The sequence below is a fragment of the Cetorhinus maximus genome, chromosome 24 (genome assembly GCF_964194155.1).
Source record: "Cetorhinus maximus chromosome 24, sCetMax3.hap1.1, whole genome shotgun sequence".
Lineage (NCBI taxonomy): Eukaryota > Metazoa > Chordata > Chondrichthyes > Lamniformes > Cetorhinidae > Cetorhinus > Cetorhinus maximus.
Genome location: NC_135902.1, coordinates 33,547,836 through 33,557,640, shown reverse-complemented (window position 1 = coordinate 33,557,640; position 9,805 = coordinate 33,547,836). Strand labels below are relative to the sequence as shown.

At 39.2% G+C, this 9,805-nt stretch overlaps 1 protein-coding gene across 3 annotated transcripts in view; it reads right to left on the bottom strand.

The window, feature by feature from the left end:
* Positions 1-242: 242 nt before the first annotated feature.
* The window catches only part of dus1l (dihydrouridine synthase 1-like (S. cerevisiae)), a 60,662-nt gene continuing 51,099 nt past the window's right edge, over positions 243-9,805 (bottom strand). For all 3 annotated transcript variants that reach the window (XM_078570975.1, XM_078570976.1, XM_078570974.1), the window contains exons 13-14: positions 3,193-3,268; positions 243-2,314 (exon numbers count right to left, since the gene is read on the bottom strand). In XM_078570975.1, coding sequence (XP_078427101.1) covers positions 2,205-2,314; positions 3,193-3,268 — 186 coding nt within the window. In that variant the 3' untranslated portion in view covers positions 243-2,204. The remainder of the gene's footprint in view (positions 2,315-3,192; positions 3,269-9,805) is intronic.

The window sequence follows — 9,805 nt, the reverse complement described above, 5'->3', positions numbered from 1 at the left end:
GGGAGGAGGATTGAGTGGAGTATAAACACAGGAATGCCCTGTTTCTGTACTGTATATTCTATGTACTTCATCCTTGTATTTAAATCTTTGGTAACTTGACTTCCTAGCCCTGTAATCACACTCAGCCCTACACTACCTCCTACAAGCTGCTGACAAAGGAGTTATGTAAACAAGCTCCTTAGCAAACAGATATAATTTTCATCAAGTTTGAGCAATAATAAAAATTCAAGTGAGAAGAGTAATTATACACAAAATTGAAGCTTTATTGAATATTTTCAAGGATAATATTCAGTCACCAAAATTATAAATTTGCCTTTGAACAGTTGCTATTCTGACAAAATGTTTCCTTAAGCCTTGCACAGAAAATATTGTTTAAAACCTGGTTTTAGAAATGCCATAATTTAGCCTGCCAGTTTTAACTTTCCTAATGTCAGCTGTCACCCAATGCCTATGTTATAAAACCTTTATTAAAACCCGTCAACTTTTCTCAAAGTCCTAGTGCTCAATGTATTCGTCTAGTCTCAAAGGGCAAGAAATAGTTAAGACCCAATGCATAATTTAAGGGGGAGGGTGGGATCAAGTGGTCAACAGCAGTAACGCAAAAAGGGATGGAAGCAAATGGGTGGCTCAGTTTACATACCCCTCGATTTCCTTTTCTAATTTGCTATCAGCCTGTTTTGCACGACGGGCATTGACCAATTTCACTTCCTAAGAATTTGAGAACTTTGTTTGTATATAGAACATTAGTGCATTCCTACACTGCTAGTTATAATTTTAATGGCAAAGAACAAACCACCGCTGACCCTTGTAAATTATGGCTAGTGATCAGTGTACCAATGATAGTACCAGTGCAACAAAACTACATGATTGCTTTAGCTTTCCTTAACACCGATGCTGCACTTTAAACTTCAGAGGCAACTGGATAAAAATGAGCTCAGCTAACAAGAACTTTTGACCTGTATACATTAAATATCAGTTAAACAGAAGTCACTTCCAGCACAGGGAACTTTTGCCTCAATTTTATCCTATAACCGGCCATACCATTCACTCGTGAACCAAATATCATGCAATTAAAATAAAAATCAGAATATAGCAAGGAGACAATTCCTAAAAGGCAAACTGACATGTCAAATTCCTTCAACAATACAGATTATTATTGTTGGGATTTGTATATTCATTCAAACACATTTAAGTTTTTTAAAAAATGATTGTATTCTTCACAGATTACTCCAATTACTGTAACGGCAAAAGAAGTCAGAACAACGTAATGCTCTGTACTTAGTTTTAGAAGACATTTGCATTTCTTTGATGCTTATTGAAGCAACCGCAAATTTCAAGGGAAAGAATTTGGTCTTTTAAGGTCACCTGTAAGATTTGGCAGACAGTTGTGAAGTAACCCTTCAGTTACTGTCACTGTGGCACTGCAGTAGAGGTTAGCACAATTTCCAAAAGCAGTATTGTTGGAACAGAGGCATCATATTGATGAACTCATTGGAGGATTGCACCACCAGGTCCAAAAATACGATAATATGATAATTTTCTAATTTCTTTAAAATGCCAATGGGTTCATTTTGTTTTGCAATGTGTGGGGTATTTTTTGCAGATTATCATGGATAAAAGATACACACTAAAACCCTCTTTCTTGGTTGCTGCATACAAAAGACTAAAGACATCAAGTAACATCTATCAGGCACTAGGGGAAATTTATAATTTCTATCAGGTAAGTGCCATGTCCAACTGTAATCACCTTTTCCTTTTAACATTTCTTTTGTAATTCTGTTCTCCAAATACTGAACAGGCTGTGTACTTTCTGTATTCATACAAAGAGGACATTTAAAACTGTCATGGGAAGTATATTTTTGGTGGTGATTTCAACTGTCATGGATAAATGTTGCCTTCCATTACGACATTAACCAAGAATTAAAATCAGGAGTGGTGGCCAGGATGCCAAAATTAGCTAATTGGGGCATGAAAATACCGGGCTGTAATCACAACTAGCAAAATGTTGCTAATTGACTGGAATACCTTTTAGCAAAATTCAAGAACAACTAACACTTATCAATGAAATGCAAACCTTGAGCCCTGTGCATAAATACATATATTTTTGTGCATGTGTATGCATGCGTGTGTGTGTGTGTGTGTGTGTGCGCGCGTGTGCGTGACAGACCAGATCCCAATCCAATTCACTGGGAAGGCTGATTTCTTCAGGGGTCCAAATGTTCATGAATTCTGTCTCCATTCTCCAATATTCCCTCTTCCATTAATTTCCACTTCAATCTCTTTTCATGTTTGGTTTTGAAGAGTAATCCATGCCCTGCCAATAACAAAAAGGCACCAATTTATTAAAGACTATTTCATCAACTTCAGTCATAGTATAATCAATTTCTCAGCTGTGCACAATTCTGAGCCCATTGTTTGAACAGAACATTTGTTCCCAACATAACTTACATTTATATAGTGTCATTAAAATGGTAAAACATCCCAAGGCTCTTTACAGGGGAGTAATCAGACAGAAAGGGATGAAGAGATACGAGGAGGGGACGACCCAAAAGTTTGATTAAGGAGGTGGATTTTAAGGAGGGTTAAAAGACTTCAGAGGGAGAGGCATAAAAATGCAACTGCAAATATTTTATGTGGCCGAGCAGGCAGCAGCAATCTCTTTAGATACCCTTGCTTAGGCCACAAATCACCAGGATACATGGTTGGAACATGCATGGCTCATGTTCCACCTTAACATCAGGGACATAGCTGTGTCATTAGAACCTCATTTTGCATGGACAAAAGGCTGATGGCTGCCGAGGTGTAGGCTGCTTTCAAAATAGCATTAGATGGAGAGTCATTGTTACTGGAATGGTAAATCTACTGACTCCAATTTGATACCCTGCCTGCCTTGTTGATGCAGTTTCAGTGAGTTGAAACTGACTCATAAAATTCCTAAATGTCTTTGAATAAAGAGTTTTCAACCCATCAAGTCCCAAAAACCTGAAAGAACATAATGAATAGATGTTCACACCTTGTCTAGATTTGTCTTGGGTGAACATACACGGAGGCTCTGTTGCTCCACCTGAAATGTTAACTCTACCTTCCCCTCTCTACAGATACTGCCCGTTCTGCTGAGTGTTTCAAGCATTTTCCATTTTTAGCTCATAGAACAGGGTCCACTTTTATACATAGTCCTTAGCTTTTACTGACCTACGCAGTCAGCCAGCTCTTTGAAAGCTTTCTTCTTGCAGCACCCACGACATAGGTTGAAGATGCACTTAGTCCCCTGTAGAATGCATCAGACAGGAAAAATATAAGCACTAAGATTCAGAAAGCATATATAAAGCAAATACAATGCATGTGTACTTTTTGTTGCAGTATATATACAGCTACCTAGGTAAGAACTTAATGCTACGGGCCGCTGGTTTACTACAAATCAATACTTCTGTTTCTAAATTTATTAAACTCAAAGCTCTGCAAACACAAGCTAATTTGCTAGCACTGGGATTTGCTCTCTTCGCTTGGTAACTCAACAGCACTGTAAATACTACAAAACCCTAAATACATTTTTGCACGATAATCTTATTGCTAAGCTCTTTCCCCAACCTGCCAAATTCAGAACTTAAGTGGGGTGTATGGCACTAAGGCCTTGGTAATAACATGTAATTTTGAAAAATGTGTAATCCGAAATCACATGGCTAGAAATGTAAACTTTGATCTGTGACAATTAAATGTAACTTGTACATCTGAGCAGAAGAGATATGGAGTTTAAGGGATTAGTAGGAAAGAATCCTGTAAATCCCTGCCTAAGGGATTTCTCTCAGAGGCCAAGTATAGATCATCATCTTTGAAGGGCATTCAACTTTTATCATATTTAGCATTATGACTACTCTAGCATTAAACTCATTAAAGTGAGTATCATGTATTTAAAAAATTGAGGCCAATTGCAAGTTCATTTTCCTTCTAAATTTCCAGTTGCCTCATTCTCCAAATGTATTTAGGGATTCAGTCAGGACTGTAGAGGCAGAATGGTGTAAATTATAATAAAAGGATGGTCATAGTCAAGAGTACATAATATGGGTGGTACTTACAAGAAGTTTTGCATTGTTTTAATGGCTTGTTTGATGCTACTGAACTGCTACATCTACAGAAAGTGCGCTTGTACAGAAGAGAATCTCCTGGCTTATTTTGGAGTTCTTGATTTTTTTTACCCTGACAAGACAGTGCATGTTTGTCGTGTTATTTCAGAGGGACTGTGCATGAAGATTGGCATGGGTAATGTGTGGCCTCCTCTGCTGTATTTTTTGTAATCATAAATATGAATACAGAAGTTGATTTTCATTCAGTGCAGTGTCATTTTTGAGGGTTTTTGGACAAAATTCTATTCATGGAGGTGAAATATCAGTGTGAGAATGGAACATTCTTCCACTTTCCAGCAGTAATATATAGTCAGATAAGACCACACTGTATAAGGAAAACAAAAATAATACTGTAGTCAAGAGATTTTGTCTTTGTTACCAGTTTAACCCAGTGCATTCTTTAAACATACAACATGGCAATTGTTCAATTCTTTCCTTTTGCCTTGATCTCCCTTGCTCATTTTAGAATGAGGAAGATTAACAATGGACTTAAAACCTGAACATGTCACAGCATGTATTTCTCATCTTTATTGTAGGAATTGCTGGCATCACTATTTGCTAAATTTGTTGTTTTTGACCATCGTCAGTAACTGGCTGGTAATGGAAAGATCTTCGACTCTAAATCCTTTTTTATTTCTTTGTGCTGCAACGAAGTAGCATTACTCTTCCAATATTAAAGGAGCTGAAGAAGCAAAAAGATTTGATTGTTGAGAGTCAATAGCTTCCTTTTAATTCTGCTTTGTGGCACCAAACTACTTCTGGTAAGTATGATTTGGAGAAGCAAAGGAATGTGTGGGATTCAATAAAAATTTTAAAACCAGGAACTAGAATCAGCCATCCAACTTGACCACAATTAGTCCATTTGGAAGAAGCCAAAGTGGGCTGCTATTTAAGATAGCATCAGTCAAAACCAGTGGGACAAAGTAAACGACAAATAAAATTTAAGAAACTCAATTGAATCCTCAAAGGAAATTCCTCTCTGGGCACCAAAACTGCAGAAGGACATTTTAAAACAACGTTTTCGTTTGTAGAGTTAAAAAGTTCTCTATATTGTGATTATGAACTTTTCTGAAATGAATGATAGAAATCAGTCAGTGGGAAAAACAGAATCAGGGATATAATAGCTTTCCAATGAGAAGTTAATGCTTCATTTTAGCAAAAAGTTATTTCCCCAGAAATTATTCCTCTTCAACCAAAATTTGCAACAAATTATAATTCAGCCCACATCACTGACTTCAATTCCATTTGTTTTTACTCAAAAATCATTGCATACCATAAAAAGCAGTTCAGTAATGTCCAAAAGTATTCTCAAAAATAGTCTATTTGCAAATTATTATAGTCTGGCTTTTGATTTGTTCTGAAACTCAGTCTGCATGTTTATTGTGTTAAATAATTGCAGCCTCAGGTGAAACATTCTTGTAAAACTAACTGTAATGTATGCACATGCACACTCCACGTATAGATGCTTGTGGTACCATAACTATATGAATCTTAACAGGCTACCCCGATTTTGGGAGCTATCACAACTAAACCCCATTTATTCTCAAATTTTGTGCATTAATGAATTTCATGCTGAGCCATCGGAAATAGAAAGCAAATCTTAGGCCCTACAGTGCAGTAAAAATGCAATGGAATTTTATGATGAAAGTAATTTATATTTCATAATATCCCAATACAATACCATATCTGAGGGGCACTACTCAGCACCAGTAAAAACACAGGTAACGATATACCGATGGTGGTCATTTTAACTGTTACGGGTTGAATATTGGATATTTCTATTGTTTCTGAAGATTGAGTTGCCTCTCCATTTGTGTAGCAAAATTGTTCTCTTTCTAAAAGTATGCGAAATCAGGTCAGCCATGATCATATTGAATGGCGGAGCAGGCTCGAAGGGCTGAGTAGCCTCCTGCTGCTCCTAATTCTTATGTTCGTATTACCTGTTCTTTACATCCTCTATGGCACCCTTTTCCTATAAAAAAAAGTGAATTACTCAACACTGACTGCTACACCTCATCCACTTGATCCTGCCAATCGTTTGGGCAAGACATGTAGGGGGATGTGAGGAGGAGCTTATTTGCGCAGCAATCTGGAATTTATGTAATTAACTGGAACTCGCTGTCTATGAGGGCGGTAGAAGTGGAGACAATGAATGATTTCAAAAGGAAATTGGATGGATGATTGAGGGAAATAAACTTGCAGGGTTAAGGGGATAGAGTGGGGAAATTGGACTGACTGGATTGATCTGCAAAGAGCAGGCTTAGGCTTATGGGCCAAATGGTTTCTTCTGTGTCATAAAAATTATAACTCACCAAGTCAATGAAATCAAGGAATTATATTCTGCTCAATTTTCCACCTTTTGCTTCTCAAGTCCTTTACTGTAAATTCCAGGTGGAAAAGGGTTCTTTTAATGTATTTTGAATTTAGACAAGGTGTGGTCAGATACAGATGTAAACATTTGATGTATCATAAAATTTTTATACAGCAATGTAAAGCAAGTGCTGACACAAGCTACATGGTCACTACCACAATATTTATTGCCAATGAAAGTTTCTTAATTCTTAAACACCCAAAGTCAGAGCAAGAGAGAGAGGGAGAAAAATAGACAGATGCAGGCAGAGTCTTGACCACGTATTTTCCCCTGGGTGTGAAAGGGTATGCTGCACCCTCTCAGTTTTTTTTGAGTGCCCGGGAGATTTTTTAAAAAATGATTGGCTCCTTTAAAGTTTTTGTGGGACCTTGCACATGCTCGTGTGGTAACTTAAAAAGAACCAACTTGCCTGGGCTAGAGCTTTTGGGTTGCTGAGTGGCCATGCAGCTTAGAGGGAACATTGACTGGGAATAGTTCCTACTATATATTAAACTCCCTATTCTTTCACCTCCAGGGCTACGTCTGACAGAATGACATTCGGCTGTCTGTCAACTAGCTGAGTGATTTATGTGAAATGAGTTTTTCAGGTTCATCCCGATTTCTAGTAGCCAAGTGTCCAAAGCACAAAGATGCTCTAACTGGAAATCTCAGTCATAAACCACAGAATGCTCAGTGAAATAGAAAGCATCACTTTTCTGAGTTTGGGCTGACTTAAGGAAGCTTCAACCTAAATCTAATCATGCCATAACTGACCTGAGAACTCCTGATGTCAACACAAGGTGCCTAAAATGAGAATGTTCCATTTTCAAGTGCGAATTTCACTCAATTGGATGAGAACAAAATTTACCCAAAATATTTTTAAGAACTTTTCAGAAAGATGATTCAATTTATTATGCAATTCTGCACAAAACGAACCAACATCCAGCATTCTAATTATTTTTCTTCTTCACCTGGAACCTTCTGCCTAGTCCAACAATCTCCATTGGGAGGGTGTTTACCTATGACGGTCTGACACTTTTCCATTAGCAAGGCGCCCATTTACTTAAGCCCTGTGAATTTAGGTGTAGTTTGGCTTCGGGGCCACCAAATGTCTGGAAAAATACTGCTGGAGTTTCAATGGCTAAAACCATGCAGACTATCAGCCCAAGCCAATGGTAAGTTTCTGGATGCTTGTCCAGCTAAAACTTGCCTATTGGTAATGGCGCTGGGTTGCAGGGCTACCTGCAGCTTAGTGCAAAGAAGCCTATCTCCTGTGCAGCTTCCTTCAGTGGCAATTTAGCCATCAGCATTGACCTGGTGGACTTTGGTCTTGCTTAACTAAGTGAGTAATCTTGAAGCCAATTCACCTCCAAGAGTTCTCTACTTCTCTTCCCCAAAATGGATAGCCTTCATTGAAATATACTGCAGTCAATTTTGACTTTTCTCGTCAAGCGGGCAACAGATAGCAGCAATCAGCTGCCTGTTTTACACCCCTTCTGATGCACCTTGCCACTGAAGTTACCTGTGTTGACATAATGTTGTTTCACTATTTTAAAATATCACATCATCCACTTTTGGTGCAGGCTTACTTAGTTTTTGAAATTAGTTTGTCTTTCATATGAGAACAAATCATTATCCAGATGGAGGAAGCCACAGGAGAACAGAGACGAAAATTGAAGGGAACGTTTTCTATGTGAAGGATGAACAAAGCAAAGGTTGGTAATTAAAATTCTTTCCTGTTTGTTCACCTTCAATGCGTAAATCAATTATACCAAAACACTACAATAACAGATGTAAAGAACTCTGGGATTTCTCTGCCCCAAACTGGCCTTAAAATTAAGTCAAAATGCTTGTCATCTTAAGCTGTCATATCAAGACAACAAGTCTTCATTAAAACATGCAAATTCAACATGTAGGTTGGAGAAGATATATTCAGCATGAAGAGGGGGACAAATTTGTGCTCAGCAGCAGGAAAATAGCAGCAACATTGAAAACTGGTATTCAACAAGGCCAAAAGCATGACAGAGTCTCACTAGGCACACACATGGCCCACAGGTTAAAAATGAAGATTCCTGTTCTAATGAAGGAGTCAAACTACAATCAGAATTCTCTTTATTCATTCATGGAATGTGGGCGTTGCTGGCTGGGCCAGTGTTTATTGCCCATTCGTAATTGCCCTTGAGAAGGTGGTGGTGAGCTGTCTTCTTGTACCGCTGCAGTCCATGTGGTGTTGGTACAACCACAGTGCTGTTAGGGAGGGAGTTCCAGGAATTTGACACAGCAACAGTGAAGGGACAGTGATATATTTTCAAGTCAGGATGGTGAGTGGGTTGGAGGGGAACTTCCAGGTGGTGGTGTAACCATGTGTCTGCTGCCCATGTCCCTCCACATGGTAATGGTTGTGGGTTTGGAAGGTGCTGTCTAAGGAGCCTTGGTGAGTTCCTGCAGTGGATCTTGTAGATGGTACACACTGCTACCTCCATGCATCGGTGGTGGAGGGAATGAATGTTTGTGAATGGGGTGCCACTCAAGCGGGCTGCTTTGTCCTGGATGGTATCAAGCTTCTTGAGAGTTGTTGGAACCACACTCATCTAGGCAAGTAGAGAGTATTCCATCACACTCCTGACTTGTGCCTTATAGATGGTGGACAGGTTTTGGGGAGTCAGGAGGTGAGTTACTTGCTGTAGGATTCCTAGCCTCTGACCTGCTTTTGTAGCCACACTATTTATATGGCTAGTGCAGTATGGATTTTAGTCAATGGTAAACCCCCAGGACGTCGACAGTGGGGGATTCAGCAATGGTAATGCCTTTGAATGTCAAGAGGCGATGGTTAGATTCTCTTTTGTTGAAGACGGTCATTGCCTGGCACTTTTGTGGCACAAATATTACTTGCCACTTGTCAGCCCAAGCCTGGATATTGTCCAGATCTTGCTGCATTTGAACTTGGACTGCTTCAGCATCTGTGGAGTTGCGAATGGTGCTGAACTTTGTGCAATCATCAACAAACATCCTCACTTCTGACCTTATGACGGAGGGAAGGTCATTGATGAAGCAGCTGAAAATGGCTGGCCCTAGGACACTACCATGAGGAGCTCCTGCAGAGATGTCCTGGGACTGAAATGACTGACTTTCAACAACCACAACCTGACTCTAACCAGCAGATATTGTCCCCCTGATTCCCATTGACTCCAGTTTTGCTAGGGCTCCTTGATACCACACTTGGTCAAATACTGCCTTAATGTCAATGGCAGTCACTCTCACCTCACCTCTGGAGCTCAGCTCTTTTGTCTATGTTCGAACCAAGGCTGTAATGGGGTCATGAGCTGAATGGTCC